Genomic DNA, 17,337 nt, shown 5'->3' with positions numbered 1-17,337 from the left:
GTTATCCAATGATGAAATGCTAATTCTAGTTCTGTATGTGGATGATTTATTTCTTACTGGTAAAAATGAACTTATCATTACATGTAAGAAAGAACTAGCTTCAGAATTTGAAATGAAAGACTTAGATCTAATGCATTATTTTCTAGGTCTAGAAATATGACAAAGATCTAATGAAATTTTTCTAAGTCAAGGAAAGTATACTATTGATATTTTGAAAAGATTTAGATTGATGGATTGTAAACCTATGTCTACTCCTATGGAATCTAACTTAAAGAAGTTAAGTGTTTCTGCAGCTAACTCTGATTTTGCAGATCCATCGGAGTACAGGCAGTTGATTGGATCACTAATGTATCTAGTTAACACTAGACCAGACATATGCTTTGCAGTGAATGCTCTTAGCTAGTTCATGAGCATGCCCAAACATGTTCATCTTGTTGCAACCAAGCACATCCTAAGGTACTTGTGAGACACAGTTGGTTATGGGCTGAAGTATCCACTTAACATTTCAATAACCTTGGAAGGTTATTCAGATGCAGATTGGGCTGGAAGCGTCAAAGATAGGAAAAACACTTCCGGCATTTGTTTCAGCTTAGGATCCGTAGTGATCTCTTGGGCTTGTAGAAAACAATCCTCAGTGGCACTAAGTACTGCTGAAGCTGAGTATATTGCAACAAATGTAGCTTCTAGAGAAGCAGTGTGGCTTCGTAAGCTTCTTGCTGGGCTGTTTGGTCAACCTTGAGATCCTACAGTTATTCATTGTGATAATCAAAGTTGTATCAAAATGTCTATCAATCCAGTGTTTCATGATAGGTCAAAACATGTGGAAATTCATTATCACTTCATTCGAGATATGGTGCAAAGAGGCGCCATTCAGTTGAAGTATGTCAACACTGATGAGCAGGTTGCAAATATTCTTACCAAGCCTCTATCCAAAGTGAAGTTTGAGTACTTCAGGGATAGACTCGGTGTTGTGGAAAATGAAACCCTGATTGAGAGGGAGTCTCAACCTCAATGATACATTGTGTTGTATCAAACCACCCTCTACGGGCAATGTAAGGTGGTACTATAATCTTCTCAGGGAGAAGAGTAATTGTTAACCATCATTTGCGGGCAACGTAAGATGGTAGAAAAGATCCTCTCCACCCTCTGCAGGCAATGTAAGGTGGATCCAGTCTATGCTTGTGTGCGAGCTGGAAGATTATATTATGTAGTTCTATTATATGCTTGTGCAAGATGGAAGACTACAATATTCTGATTATGTAATCCATTCTTTGCTTGTGTGCAAGATGGAAGATTATGGTTATGTTTCTCTTCCCTAATTAAGAGGGAGTGTTGATTGTAATTAGGGATGGCGAATTCCAATTGTCTTGGGCAACATTGGAATCCACCCAAGGGGCCAACCCCTTCTCCAATGTGTAGGGTTGGGTCCTCTACCTCACGACACCTCATAAAACCCCACGCTACTCCATGCCACATGCAAATTAACATGCCAAACATGAATAGGGCCAACCCTATCTATAATGCATTTCGGTAAAGAAAAACAATAAATTAAAGGTCAATAATTTAGTATAAGCCGACATAAATGGATCTTGCATCATATAAGTAAAGACACATTCACCTCAATCAAACATATTCAATATATCATTCCATGCGAATTATATACATCTTCCTAATGCGAACTTGATGGAGTATTACAGCGAATTATATCTGCCATTGCAACGAATTATATCTGCCATTACAACGAATTCAATCATAAGAAGAGCGAACTGAGGTGCTAAGGTTGCAGTCTAGCAAAGTGTAGACTTCAGATGCAATATAATTTAGACCTAGGGTTTGGACCTGATTGCTGTTGGAAGTGTTAAAGGGGGCAGCCTTGACAACTTGATGCTTGTGAAAGTGCAGTCTTGTGGAAGACATTATCAGCCCTAAGTGCAATCATCTTCAAGTACTTGAGATAAGTGTTGTAATCTTCATATGAATATAATCCATAATCAGATCTGAGGATCTTTTTTGCCTAGGTTTTTCCTCCTAGGAGGTTTTCCCAGGGTAACCGTGTCTTGTTCTTATTTTTGTTCATTTATTTGTTATGCCTAAATCTGGAAAACTATAAATCTTTCATCTAATCAATTTAGTTAGCAACTAAATTATGATTTTATGAGTTTACATTAATCTGAAAGTGTTAAAATTAACAATGTGGACAAGACAACTTGCGAGGAAAAATGAATACTATATCAAACATTTCAATCCCACACATGATCATACGCAAAAGAACTACATAAGAATGGAAATAAAATGGAAAGCAAAAATTTTATTGCGTAGATAAAAACCAACTTACATCAACTTAGATGTGATATCGGAAGATGAATGATACCTAAAGAGGAGTGGGTAGATAGAAGATGTATATATTGCACTCAAGGTGTAGTGGAGATAGAATGGCTTTACATCATGGAAATTTAAACACCTTGAGTAATCTATTTGAAGAAAAAATGATAACAAGAGTTGCAAACTTCCTAATCAAGATACATAGTAGAAGATCTATTGCTTAATTTTGATGTTTTGTTGTCTTATTTGGAGCCCATGATATATAGAGCAGAGGTATGTTGCAATGTAAAATTGTATTTATTTTTATTTGAAGCTTAAAATTTTGTTTGGCTTCAAAGAGTATTTGGGTAAAGAAACTTTAGTAAGATAGATAGACAGATCTTTTAATGTTGACCAGGCTAAAAATAGTCTATTAGATAGTTACCTTTGTCGTTTTGTTCTTTTGCATTTCAGTTCTTTTCTTATTCGAGAAGATGATAAGTATCCCCATCTTCTCAATGGTCTCTTGGCTAAATAAACTAGGTACAGAAACGATTGTTATTAGATTGACATGCATGTCTCTGATGTCCTTGAAGGTATCACACTCCATAATAAAGTGTTTTTTTGATTCTATTGCTTTAGTATTACAAACAATACAAACCCTTTCTTCCCATGCTTCTTTAGGTCTTTTACACCTACTCATTTCACATTGGAGTTGATGAGAGTTGGTTCTTAATTTGACAATAAGAATCTTGGCTCTCCATGAAATATGAGTTGCTATATATATATATTTGTTGATGGTCATACGTGGGGTTGAACTCTTAAAAATAGTACTTATTTTTCCTCCCTAAAATTTCATTCCACAGATGTTTGTGAAACTTATCTAAAATAATATTTTTTATCTCTTTGTTATTTGTAGGACAAACTTTCAAGTAAATATTCCATTCGCTTGTCCATTTGTTGTTTTGTTTCATCCACAACCTTTTGCGTTTGCTCATGGTGTCATTGCTAATAATCTTAGGTCACCTACTAGCTTCCATTTGTTTAATTCCTTTTAAGTAACTTATGAGACACACCATTGCAATCGCTTCAATAGGCTCAACTCCCATTTCACTTAGCATAATCTCAAATGCAACTAAACCTTTTATTTTGAACTTGCTTGTGGTCGAGTGCTTTTAATCTCTCTCAATTTGTTTCCATTTAGCATTTGATCTACTTCTAACCCACATTTCAGACCCATAGATCACCACTAGAAGCACTATGAGCCCAAAATGAATTTGAATGGTTTCTAGTCCCATAACATTGCCTCCCAACATCTATTTTGGAGAGCATATAAATCTTTCCAACCTCCCAAAGTTCTCTCTTTTATAGCCATCCCAACTAGGCTTGTCATTGAAGTCAATCCTAAGGTATTTGCATTCATTTACTATTTCAAGCGTGTTGCCTTCGAAGTAGAACTTGTGTTGGATCTCTTTTCGATTGTCAAATAAAATCATGATTTTGGTCTTACTGGTATTAGCTTACATCCCCATTGCTCTACAAAAATGTTCAAGGGCATTTAAATACTCTTGCATCCTGTGAGCTGATTTAGTAATCAAAGTAAGGCCATCTACTTATAAAAGAAGCTTGATCACAAACTCTCCCAAATTGACACTATCTCCGCCTTGTCAATTCAACCATTCTTCAAGCTTATCAATATATAAACTAAGAGAGGAGATAGGGACACCCTTGTTTGACCCTAATGTCATTCCTAAAACCTTTTGAAATGCCTATTGAAGTTCCGATTTTGATTAAATGCATAGGAATTCCAAGCTCTTCCATTCTACACGATAGCTTATCCTTGGGGAGTGTGTCAAAAGTCTCTTTGAAGTCAACAAAACAACAAAAAATGTCTTTTCTTTCTTCCCAAACTTTTTCAATGATGTGCCTCAAAGTGATTCTTCATCAATTATAGATTGCTTAGGCCTAAAACTTGCTTGACTTTTTGCTCACTTGCTCGTTCTATTTTCAACCATAATTATAAAAATTTTCACAAACAAGGGGTTGATCATTATGGTCTTATAATTGGAAGGGTTGTTAACATCACTACTCTTAAAGAGAGGTATTGGTAAGCTTGTTGTTGAATTTCTTGGGAACCCTTACAAAATGATTTTGAAAATTCTCATAATGTGTAGCGCAAGAGTTCTCAATACCTATTTTAGAAACTCTGCTTGAAGTTCGACCAAGTCCTTTTCTTTTACATCCCCAAATGTTTTGATACCAATTTCAACGTCATGTAAGGTGAGAAGCTTTGTACTTATGTTGAACAAGGGAGGGGGATCCACTTTTGATTCTTGCTCATAAAGTTGTTTTTAATATTGTTGAAGTTTGAAGTTGATCAAATCCTTAAAAGTAAATTATTGAAGTAATAGTCTTCCAATAAAACATGTTGTTGGAGTTGTCCTCATTATTGTCAATATTCACTCGGTTCATCTCCCATGAACTCTTTTTTGGGTTTTTATTATATTAGTATTTAATAAAATTTTAAATATATTCAATTAAAAGAAAGGCTGCAAGTTGTTTAAAGGCTATTTTGAATATATATTTAAGGGGAAGACTTTTGTTTTTGTTTTATATATTATTTACTTAAGAAATTTTGTTTTATTTATTAGTCAATAAGCTATTTAGTGTGGGCATTACCCATCAAAATTAAGTACTTTTCACGCTTGAAAAATTCAGATTAGTTTCTCATTGTTGATTTTTTTGTATTAAATATGTGTACATTCTATTTTCTCTCGTAGATAAACATGTAGAATTGACAATGCTGCTTTAATTCTATCATCTGTTCTTTCAATAGCAGGTTTTTAATTTTAATGTAAAAGTCAGTTTTCTTAGCAACTAATAGATAACGATAACCTACATGGAGATTCATGTTGCCTTCCATTTTCCTTCTATTCCTCTAAGACTGTGCTTATTTATACAATTTTCTAGAAAATGTTAAATGGATTACAAGTCCATCATAGAAAAGTCAAGAAGGGATCATGGGATGTCTACATGTAAGGATCATAGATCTTACAAGAAAATAAAGAATTTGGCTCAACACTTTCACTACCACTCAGGAAGCCATCAACGCTTATGATGTTGCAATTTGTTTGATAGGTCTAGGGGCCAAAATCATTTTCTCTTACATTTATTCACTTTTTGTTGTCATTATAGTTGCACCTTTCTTTTACCAAATTAATTCTTAAATAAAGAATTTGGCTCAACACTTTCACTACCACTCAGGAAGCCATCACCGCTTATGATGTTGCAATTTGTTTGAAAGGTCTAGGGGCCAAAATCATTTTCTCTTACATTTATTCACTTTTTGTTGTCATTATAGTTGCACCTTTCTTTTACTAAATTAATTCTTAAGTAAATAAAATAAACCAACTCTTCATTAAATTATATAACCATAAAGTAATTCTTTAATAAATAAAATAAAATGTCCAAGGGGTTGAGCTTAACTGTATAAAACAATGGGTTCTCATTGTGGAGACCCAAGTTCAATTCCCAATAGGGACATCTAAAGTGAAATTCTAAGTTGTGACTCTTGGCCTTCCAAAAGATGGGGAAGGTCTTGGGGTCAATCTAATCAAACACAATCATAATAATCATAATAATAATAATAATTGTTCAAAGATATGTAATGGGGATGGGGCCCCCTACTGTGGCCCCACTGGTTCATAGCTCCAGTCAAAAGCTATTTAGGCTTTGGCCAATTACCAATAAAAAAAATAAAAAAAAAATAAAATAACTCTTTGTGTCAAAATGTTCTATCAATGTAGATTTTTTTTTTTAAGTAAATAATTTTTTTTAGACTACATCTTTTGACGTTTATTAAATGGATGTATTTATGATATTTATACTAATCTATTAAATTTTTTTTTAATACATGACTAAATTTGTTTAAAGTCTTAAGCTAAATAATAGATTTGTGCTTACAATTGTGATGGCATAAATATTCAAATACATTTAGTAATGGGATATAATGATATTAAGCAAGTAACTTGAAAAGAAGAACCAACATAAGAATTACCTTTAAGGAATTTTAATAAGAAAATTATAGAGGAGTGGGGTTGTGCCTCATATCCATACTTTAGCAAGCTTTCCAAATCAAGTTTGTTGGGTTCCAAATTTGATGCTCAAAAATATTAGAACATAATTTATTTTCAAATCTTGGGGGTGTCTTCATGAAGGTAAAATTAGGGTTCATCTACAAATTATGGAGGTTTAAACAACAATGAATGAGATAAGATAAGCTTTCTTGCACTTTGGGATCAACTTAAACCTAAGGGTTCGTAGAGGTATCTAAATAAGATTGAAGGTGCTAAAAATATGTCAATCTAATGGTTTGTAGTTGTATCTAATGTGAGTTTACCTAATAAAGTCACAATTCACAAGAGAAGGGAAACACCTAGAAGCATAGATGATTTGACCTAAACATAAAATGTCTAAAAAATAATTATCAAATACAAAATATACCTAACAGTCCAATATTGTAATGCATAAATCCACAAGTAAGGAAGATATGATCATTACAATGCTTGCAATGTTTTAAAAATGTTATTATATTTATCAAAATCTTCAATACATTCATATTGATGTGTGATAAACGGGAACCTTGATAGAATGTTGTACATTCCCTTGAAATAATGCAAACAAGTTAAATACATTCAATCTAACATCCATTACAATATTCTAACTTGTAGATGCTTTAGTAATTCATTGTCCTACCATAATTGGATGTTCAACACTTGAAACTATAAAATCCACTTGGCACATAAAGAAATTTGTTGGAAACAATTATAATCAACCCTTCACATGGAGGACAAAATTCTATGTATATCAATAGATAAATTTATGCCCTTAGTTGCTCATGGGAATCGATTGTAGATTTGGATGTTCAAAATAACTTATTGCACTGACGATGGTCTGCTAGTGTGAATGTGGTTATTTCCTATCTAGTTATTAGTGAGAATCTATTTACATGTTAAATTTACTTAGGATCATGTTAATTATCTATATATCCTAGGTGTTATTTCTAGAAGTTAGCTATATTAGGGCTATGCCTTATTATTTTATTTTTAGTCATTTAAGCATTTATTATTTTGCATTAAGCATTTAACGTTTGTATCAAGGCTAGTTGTCATACCTCACCACACCTTGCCTATATATTCAAGGTGCGTGTACGTTAACATATATCTCTATCTCATTACATCTCATTCATGTAATACATCATTTCTCAATATTCATGCAAGCTCATGTTGCGACACTTTGTTGTAGAAAGGTATCTTTCTTGGCTAATCCTTTGAAATTTGTAAGTTCATTATGGGTCTATTAGCATTTCAACATGGTCCATATGAGAGATCTTCATCCACCCTTAAGAAATATGTTTGGAGTCACACTTTAGGTGGTAGAACATCTTTTGAATGTTGCAACATTGAATTTAGCATTATTGTAGAGATATGGAAGTCATTGGAATAGGTAGGATTGATTGTTAAGGGTTTCTAAGCGTGATAGGCCCCTCAGTGAGATTTTGAGTCTAGGAGAGACCTTGGAACCAAATCTGGGAGTCTAGATGCTGGTGGGAGTTTGGGTCTAGGAGGGACTTAAGGATTCACACTTGAGTGGATGGGAGTCGAGAGTAATAAGGGAAGTGGAAATGGAAACATTAAGGAGAGTGAAGAGGAAGGTGGAGGTTTAGGTCTTAGGAGGGATCACATAATAGGGATAAGAGGACTATGGGTATTGAGACTAGGGAGGAAATTGAAATTGGTATCTAAGGAAGGAGTAAGGTGATAGTTGAGGTTTGGTTTAGAAAGGGGAATGAGTATGAGGATTGAGGTAAGTGTGGGGATTGGATTGTGGAGGGGAACTTGGATGGGGACTGGGAGAAGGGACACTATGGGGAGGGTGGATTTGGATAGACCTAGCACTAGGGATATGGTTTATGGTCTAGGATTACTTTTGAAGTTGAAACTCTAGGGGAATAGAGGCATTATACGATGGGAAATATGGGGGTTGAAGAATGCAAGGATTAGGGCATTGTGGGAATGAAGACCTTCTGTGGACTTGGGACCTCAAGGCTTGGTCTCTTAGTATCAATTTTTTTGGTGGACCCAAGACTTGTTAAGACAAAGGATGGTTGCAAAGGGAAAGGATTGGGGTTTTAGGGGAACTTGGAATCTTGGGACCTAGTCCTTAGGTTCTAGGTTTTCTTGCAAGCCCACAACCCTTGGAAGAGAGAAAATCAAAAGAACAAACAAGAACTAAAGACTCCATATTGACCATTGGACCTCCAAAACATATGGGGAGCCAAACAAAACAAGGAAAAAATGGACAAAATTTGTAAGGAGTTAGTTAAATTTTATAGATTTATTAAGAGGTCCTAATAGTGGCTCTAGTTGGTTATGTGTGTCACTTGTTGGCACACCACAAATCTAGAAGAATTCTTCGTGAGTAGACTACAAGGAGAACGACTCAACAATGAGGGATCGAGACAATAACATCCCATCATGACAACCAATGGTCATGAATAATCAGTGACAAAATATTATAGATAACACATGCATTTATCAGTCAAAATACTAGATATTAATCATGAAAAGTAATGTTTCAAATGCTAATTGTGTACAAGCTCCATCAATTTATCTCTAACTAAAATTTAAGATGATACACATTTAGATCATACCTCTTAGTGGTCTCATATGGACCAAGCGATAAAGTTTCAAACTTTCTATGCTTTCCTTTGTCCTCTATTTTAGTATTGTACAAGAGGACAATATCACCAATTTGGAAGTTTTTTTGCAAGGTTTTCTTATCAAAGAGATGTTCCATTGTTTGTTTTTGTAGGAAATTTTTTCATGTGCATCTCTTTTGCTTTCATCCAACTTTGTCAATTTTAGGATCCTTTAAAAAGCTGCATCATCTTGTTCCTCTTCAATACCATGCAAGAATTGGTGTATAAGCAACAGTAGGATTATTGTTGTAAACACCTAAAAGTTGCACAATCAATTAAGTGAATTTTATTCATTTAATTATCCCTAATTCTTCCAATTAATTAAATTAAGATTTAATTAATATCCCTATTCTTCTAATTGACCTTTTAATCAAATTAAAGATTTGATTAAATCTCATTCTTCTAGCCCAACCTATTAATTAAACTAAAGTTTGATTAAGTACCCTTAGCCATTTGATTGAATAAATCTTATTTATTTGATTAAAATCCCCTTTTCCCCTTTTGATTAAATTCACATTTAATTGAAAATCTCCTTTGCAAATAAATAAATCATTATTTATTTGTGAATAGTTCCCCCACTTGCAAAATTCTACAAATGCAAGTTGCATCCCTTTTGGCTAGTTTAAATTATTTTAATTTAACTAAAATATCTATTTTCCTCACCCACTTGCATTCTCCTACATCTCCCACTTGCCTCCATAATCATCCTTCTAGAAACCTCCTAATCCCATCCTAATCATGTCTAATCTCCTAATCATATCCTTTCTCTAAATTTGGGGGAGTCACTTCTCCAATTTGGAAGAAAGTCTTCAAAATGCATTTAAGACTTTATCTATTTCAACAAGTTAACTTGTTGAGTCTCCCAAACATGTAAGGCTCTTACATAAACCACTAGTAGTTTTCCTCTTTGAGCAAGTTAGCCTTCAAAGTCTTCAAAAGGCATTTAATGCCTCTTACAAGCCCACACCCCTTAGCCATGATGGTTATTCCTTTAACCATTTTCTCATGTTGCACAAGAGTTTACCTCTTGGGTAATAACATGCCTCCCTGGTTAATGACATTATCTAATGATGTCACTCCTTGAGGTTATCCCTAATTGCTTGCTTAGCATCTAATGCTTCTTTAGCATCTCTCAAGCCCTCTCAAGGTGACATTTGTCAACTTGGGATTGGATTGAATCTCTCCCATGGATTGATAACTTTCAATCCTATCCCTTGTTGAGATTATTCAATCTCAACCATCCATTTCTCTATTTTGCCTATAAATAGAGCTCAATTACTCAATTCAAAAATCCCAATCTTGTGCATCAAAATTATAGTCTTTTGTAGGTTATCAAAGGAGCTCAATGGTCACCTTCAAGCATCCAAGCCTTCTATCATTAGCATCATAAAATTTAGCTTAATTGCCTTATGTTTTAGATCATATCAATTACATGGTTTTTCATATTCATCTAGCTTAATTAGCTCATCATAATCTTCAATTTGGAACTAACTTAGTCTCATATCATCTCCACCATCTTGATCATAACTAGCTTTTCATCTTGCATCCTTAGCTTTCATTCATCCATCATCTCACCATTCACTAGGATCTTAGTTGCATTCATTTTGATCCTAGAATCATCATTTAAATCTCGTTCTCTAGGTTGACATCCAAGAGATCAAGTGCTCTTCCAAGTGAGGGCCACCTTGAATCTTAAGGATCTTTAGGGATAGAGGAGCATGGAACGATTTTGAGATTTTTTGGTTCACTAACATGTTTTTTTGATTACTAACTCTAATGCAATGTTTCATGTGTGTGTTTGAGGTATTTTTTCCCATTGTAGGATGATGCCACATTTCTGGCATACAATTGTCATTGTAGCTTGCAATCCATATAGCGACTTAAAAGTTACTTAATTTATGTGCATAAGATAAAGAACATAGGAATATAGAAAATTTCTAGAAATAAGATATATAATACAATACTTATATCTTATAACATTTAATCTAATATAATTTGTTAATTCTAAATTATTATTTTTTAATTATTTTTACTTATAATATTTTATTTTAAAAAATAAAATAATATTGAACATTTATTCACTAAAAAAATAATAATCATAAAACATTAATATACAAAAAGACAGACAAATAAGATAGAAGTTCCATAAAATTCAAATGCTTGTTGTTATTTTATATTCTTAGTATATTGTAGAACTACTATTAGAGCTATGTGACAATGTTAAAGATACAATTTTTTGGTGTGGCCATGTGTTGTAGGGCAGTCTAGGAAGATGATAAATAATAATCATAGTACATTAATATACAAGAAGACAAACAAATAAGATAGAAGTTCCATAAAATCCAAATGTCTGTTGTTTTTTCATAGTCTTAATATATGGTAGAACTACTATTAGAGCTATGTGACAAAGTTAAAAGATACAATTTTTTGGTGTGGCCATGTGTTGTAGGGGAGTCTAGGAGGATGATAAATAATAATCATTATATATTAATATACAAGAAGACAAACAAATAAGATAGAAGTTCCATAAGTTCCAAATGCTTCTTGTTTTTTCATATTTTTAATAAATGGAAGAACTACTATTAGAGCTATGTGACAAAGTAAAAGATACAATTTTTTTTTGGTGTGGCCATGTGTTGTAGGGGAGTTTAGGAGGATGATAGACGGCGTGAAAGTATTTTTTTATCATTTTATTTAATGGTTGAATAGTTCATATGATTTTACATTTCATTTACTAAAAATACATTTTTATTGATTAAAATTAATTTTTAATTATCAAATTAGATTATTTTTAAGAATAGCTCTTCTCTATATCGCAATTTCATTAGTCTTAAATCTCAATAGATAAATAATATGACATTTGTCATAAAATTAAGGAGAACAATGATCCCATCTTGACTATATAATTAAGCAAGATAATGATCCTATGCTTATTACAAAAATAGATAGAACAATGATTCAATATTTACTATAAAACTAAGTAGAAAAATGATCCCATGTTTACTATAAAATTAAATGGTCGAATAGTTCATATGATTTTACATTTCATTTATTAAAAATATTTTTTTATTCATTAAATTTAATTAAAAGAGGGGTAAAAATTTATTACATCAAAGAAAGAGATACAAAGCAAGAAGGGCCACACGCCCAACAGAGAAAATTACACAACTCTGTCTGTTTCCACTAAATGGTCCAACGAACGAGACATATCAGAAACCCATTTGGCCAAACAATCAACAATCGACAACTCCATTTTTATTTATTAAATTAGATTATTTTTAAGAATAGCTCTTCTCTATATCACAATTTCATCAGTTTTAAATTCCTATCAATAGATAATATGTGATAATTAAATCCGAACAATGATCCCAAGCATCAAGATGTCAATACAAAAATCTAAATAGAGACAACCTTCTAGTGTAAATCACAAGAAGATCAGAACGAAAAGCAGTCTCAAATTCTTCTCTTTTTACTTCACAAAAGATGAAAGTAAATGCTTCTACTTGTTCTTCCCAATTAAACAACAACAATGTTTTAACAACAATGTACCTGTTCTCTAAATTCTTCATCTTACACAATGTACTAAATTTCAGTAGAAACTTGTACAAGAGCAACTATATTCTTTCACCTATATAAAGAAACCTTGACATACAAACTAAACTAAAGATATGAAACTTGACTATAACTAGTTCAAATACTAAAATAATGTGTGAGAGCTCCTCAACATGAGACTCTTCCTATGATGGCACATTGCTTTAAATGGCTTGTTCCCCACACAACCAATAGTTGAAATAGGAATACATATGGTTAGAGGAGTGATTATAATTATAATTCATGTTGGAAATTTGTGGTGCAAGTTCAACCCCATTTTGCATGTGGGCATCCCAACACCATCAAAATTTGTTGGAGACATAGAAATGGCATTGAGAGTTTCCACTGCAGAGATGAGTGATGATGGTTGAGAATAAAACCCTTCATCATTAACATTCTTAACAGTGGGTGAAAAGTTTTTCATTGTGGGAACATCTTTTGCCATGTTATGTTGTTGTGGGGATTGCCACTCAAAATAGGGCTCCTTGTTCTCCTCTTGCTGATGTAATTCAGAGTGATTTGCCAAATGATTGGCATCATCATTCCAATTTTGGGCACCAATTTTTTCTCCATATCTATCCTGAGAGAGAATTATTTCATTAGAAGATGACTCATATTCCAGGATTTTTCTCTCTGTCATGTTTGTTCTGACATGTTTCTTGCTCAAACGGGAATACCATGCATTTTTAATCTGGTTATCTGTTCTTCCAGGCACGCGAGCTGCTATCATTGACCACCTGCAGTTCAAGTGAGATCATTTTTTTATGTTTATTTCAGATGGATTGTAGTACACAAGTTACTAAAATATGATAGAGAAGCTCTCATATGTTTTCTATGAGAATGATCCAATTAATATCTATAGAAAGTATCTATCTAACTTATAGCTAAAATATTAATATACTTGTAAACATGAAGAGATAAATGTTACAACTTTTACTTAATCATGCATGATCTTATGACAAGATTTATGCAGCATATACCTGTTACCCAATAAGTCATGAAGCTTAATTATAAGCTCTTCCTCAGCTGCAGAGAACACACCATGTTTAATACCAGGCCTAACATAATTCATCCAACGTAACCTGCAGCTTCTTCCACATCTCCCAAGACCTGTAAAATATGAAGCGACATAACTTATATCCATTGAGTTTAAAGCAGAGTTACTCGGGGACGTTTCGGGGACTTGGGGATGGTCAGGGGACGTTTCCCCCCGTCCCCAAAATGGCCTGCTTTTTGAGGGGATGTCCTCGAAACGGGGGAACGCCTGCCCTAGTTCTGGGGGACGTCCGTACGTCCCGGGGACGGCTGGGACGTCCCCAATCCGTCCCGGGGACGCCCAAACGTCCCCCATATTTAAGGCCTTTAAAAAATATAAAAAATATTAAAAAATTGAAATTTTCAATTTTTAAATTTTTTTTTCTAATATTGGCCTTTTATTTATTCAAATTGTTATTATACTTTGCTTTTTTGTATTTAGTTTCTGTTTTACTGAGTACTATTTTGATTTTCATATTGTAATTGACAATGCAACTATATGGCAGCAGTGTAGCCTTTGGGCATTTTGACATTTTGTATGTTATTTCTTTAAAGTTTAATATCTATTATGATATGCATATTGACAATGTGAATGAACTGAAATTCTGATTTATGAATGCATAATTCTATATTGATATTGTCTATTGAGTATTAACAATGTTGTATGTTCAGAATTTACATCCTAAAATGTTTTCAACTTTTCATAGTATCATACACATGCTATATCCATGTTTTCATATGAATATATAATGTATATATGCATGCTTTATCCATGTTTTCATATGAACATTTAGAATTTTGAAATTTTCCTATATATTTTAAATTTTTCCTATATTTTATATAGCCATCCCCTTTGCCGTTCCCTGCTGTCCCCAAATTTGGCAAAAAAATTTGCCGTCCCGGAAACATGTCCCACCGTCCCCTGCCGTCCCCGTCCCGGAAACTCGGGGTAACTTTGGTTTAAAGAGCAGATAAAATAATATCAAACAGCAAAACTAGAATAAAGAAATCAGAAATAGACATAACACAACGAATTATGTGGTTCATCGTTAAAGACTACATCTACGAGAAAGGATAATATCTTTATTCACTATTTATCTGATACAAAACACAGAACCTGAACTCATCCATTTGTACAAATGTTTAATACTTCAAATATAAAGAGACAGGGAGAAAAGGAATGATCAGATGACTGTTGGCCTTCGCATTCTCAACAATATCATACAAATAATGCGCAACACTAATTTTCCCACCCAAACCTACAAATGAGTTTGATAATGCAAACTTAATAAAAACATATCATTTTGGAGAATAACAATCAGTTGGGTGTTTTTGAAAGTGATTAAATTTCACAGCCCTGCATATGCATTAGTCAGCCAGTCCAGTCCTCCATTGCAGATGATAAAGCTTTTAAAAAAGTTACACTTCTTAGACAAGGATATGGTAAAGATATAATTAAAGGGTGTCAACCAAGTGAAATGAAAAATTTAACAAGATAGCATCATGCAAAGTGAGGCACCTGCTTTCAGAGGAAGAATAGACCAGTGTCCTTCTCCATGAGTTTGTACAAACTTTTTTAGCAGAAGATCTTCATGAGGTGTCCATGGGCCATTATTCAAACCCAAATGGGAACAACACCTTTTTCTTCCCATTTAATACCAACCAATAAACAAAGCTGCAACAACTATTTTACTCACACTCACACTCACACCCATTTCAGTGCATGAATTTATAACATGGATGCAAAGGATTTGCATGTGATGTACGAGACAACTTTTCCCTGTATCAATAATTATTATTATCCCATTTCACCACCAACAAATTTCACATGTTTCTTAATAATACAGCAGCTTTAACATTTTCCCTGCGTTCTTTGGTGAACCGCCATTATTCTCCTCTACATGAACAGTTCCCTATCTATTGGAGGCTGTCATTTCAGATCTTGTTTTATCTAAATCAAACAACCCCTATAAACAAATATTCTGAACTTAACCAGGAAAAAAACAATTTCTTTTAAAAAGTAATTCAAGAATCCACACGTTCATGTGAAACACTATAATCTTCTCTGTCTTGTCTTTTATCACACTGTATACTTTTCTTCCTAGCCACAATATGTATCTTTTCATGGAAAGAGGCTAAGACATACAACACTGGCAACCAAGCCAGCTAGAACCCCCTGATCGATACAGCCAATAGCAAAACATCAAATATAAGATCTAAAGCAAACACTTTAAACAAACGAGCAATGGTCCCAAGACGGAAACAAGCATAATGTTTTAAGCAAATTAGAAATGGTCCCAAGTTTGAAGCAACAGATTTTTTAATGAATGAGTCCCATTATAAATAGTACCTTGTTTGTACATATGTATACTAAAAAAGGCATTCAGCGGAAAAAGAGGTGGGTCATGAGATAAAATGGATAGAATCACTATTCTTCAATAATTAATGTCCTTTATGTTAGCCATGTATCATCAATGATTTCAAATTTTTATAAAAGATAAAATAAAGATGATTAAGAAGTCTATTATGAAACAATTATTCAATGATAACAAAGAAGTTGTCATTTTTTTTTTGTTAGTTTTGTTTTTCTTGTGGGTTGATGCTTTTAATATCAAAAACATCAAGTCACAAGAAGGAACAAAACATCATGCACATGGTGAACCCATCAACATTAATGACAAAAGATTGGTTAGCTCATAACATGAATCAAAGTGCTTAAAGGAAATTTGGGCCCTTACAACATCCTTTCTTGTTCACTTAGTGATGCAAATTTCATTCTTGACAATATTCCTATAAATGAGAGTTAATTTAGAATTCAAAGAGTAAGAGGGGCTTGAGGAAGGCCTTGTCTCAAACCTTAAAATCCCATCTAAGCTAGAATCAATTGCATTTATTTCCTTACAAGCTTCCTCCATATAGCTATCCTTATGATGAAGGAAACCATTTGTGGATATCATCAATCTCTTCGACATAATCCATAGCATAAGAAGGTGGGACATCCTTATCAGTTCTCCCCAAGGGCTCTTCAACAAGAGAATGGGGATGAGAAGGGGTTGATTGAAACTTTTTCCTACATAAATTTTCCTTCCCTTGATTAATCATGCAACTTGCTATTGCATAACCCACCTTGTTGCATTTTAGGCACATCATAAGAGAGACTTCATATCCAAACTGTTGTACCCAAGCTCCCATCTTAGAGGATAATACAATAGAAAATGTATCACCTTATCAATGACTACATTCATGCATAATTTGGCAAGCAATAAACACTTTCTTAATTTCGTCATCAAATCAAGAGCAATGAATTTCTTGAGTGAGGAAGCTATGTCGTCCAGCAACTCCTCCTAATATTCCAAATGCATCCTAGGAAGCATGATCCAAACATGGATTTGCTTAGATAATTACTTCTTAAGACAAAAAAGATACCAAATTTCGAGGAGTAGCCTTGCTCTACCAAAAAACCATGAGCCACCCATGAGAATATGAGCACAATCTTCATGCTTGGAGAAAGAGATCAAGAAGAATATTTTAGATAGCTAAGGTTTTATAGTTGCTAAGCTTCCATTTTCCTTTATCCCAATGATAGAAAAATATAGATTGGGTCTAAGTCCTAAATGCCCCCCAATAAGGGAATTTCTTAGCAAGCATTA

General features: G+C 33.5%; 1 protein-coding gene across 1 annotated transcript; it reads right to left on the bottom strand.

Moving 5' to 3' along the window:
* Positions 1-12,648: 12,648 nt before the first annotated feature.
* LOC131034045 (transcription factor MYB82) lies at positions 12,649-15,366 on the bottom strand. Its single transcript, XM_057965391.2, has 3 exons — positions 15,207-15,366; positions 13,633-13,762; positions 12,649-13,389 (listed from the first exon to the last, which is right to left on the bottom strand). Exons 1-3 carry the CDS (start codon positions 15,337-15,339, stop codon positions 12,894-12,896), a joined length of 759 nt encoding a protein of 252 aa, XP_057821374.2. The 5' UTR covers positions 15,340-15,366; the 3' UTR covers positions 12,649-12,893.
* Positions 15,367-17,337: the final 1,971 nt, after the last annotated feature.

The sequence above is a fragment of the Cryptomeria japonica genome, chromosome 2 (assembly GCF_030272615.1).
Source record: "Cryptomeria japonica chromosome 2, Sugi_1.0, whole genome shotgun sequence".
NCBI lineage: Eukaryota > Viridiplantae > Streptophyta > Pinopsida > Cupressales > Cupressaceae > Cryptomeria > Cryptomeria japonica.
Note: the sequence above shows the minus strand (reverse complement) of the source record. Positions and strands in the feature narration are given on the sequence as shown.

What these genes read in the sequence shown, in the direction of transcription:
- LOC131034045 (XM_057965391.2), bottom strand. Translation starts at nt 15,339, where the DNA reads ATGGGAAGAAAAAGGTGTTGTTCCCATTTGGGTTTGAATAATGGCCCA. An exon ending in TATTCTTCCTCTGAAAGCAG is followed by an intron (nt 13,763 to 15,206) that starts GTGCCTCACTTT and finishes CATATTTTACAG; the next exon opens with GTCTTGGGAGATGTGGAAGA. An exon ending in CATGACTTATTGGGTAACAG is followed by an intron (nt 13,390 to 13,632) that starts GTATATGCTGCA and finishes CTTGAACTGCAG; the next exon opens with GTGGTCAATGATAGCAGCTC.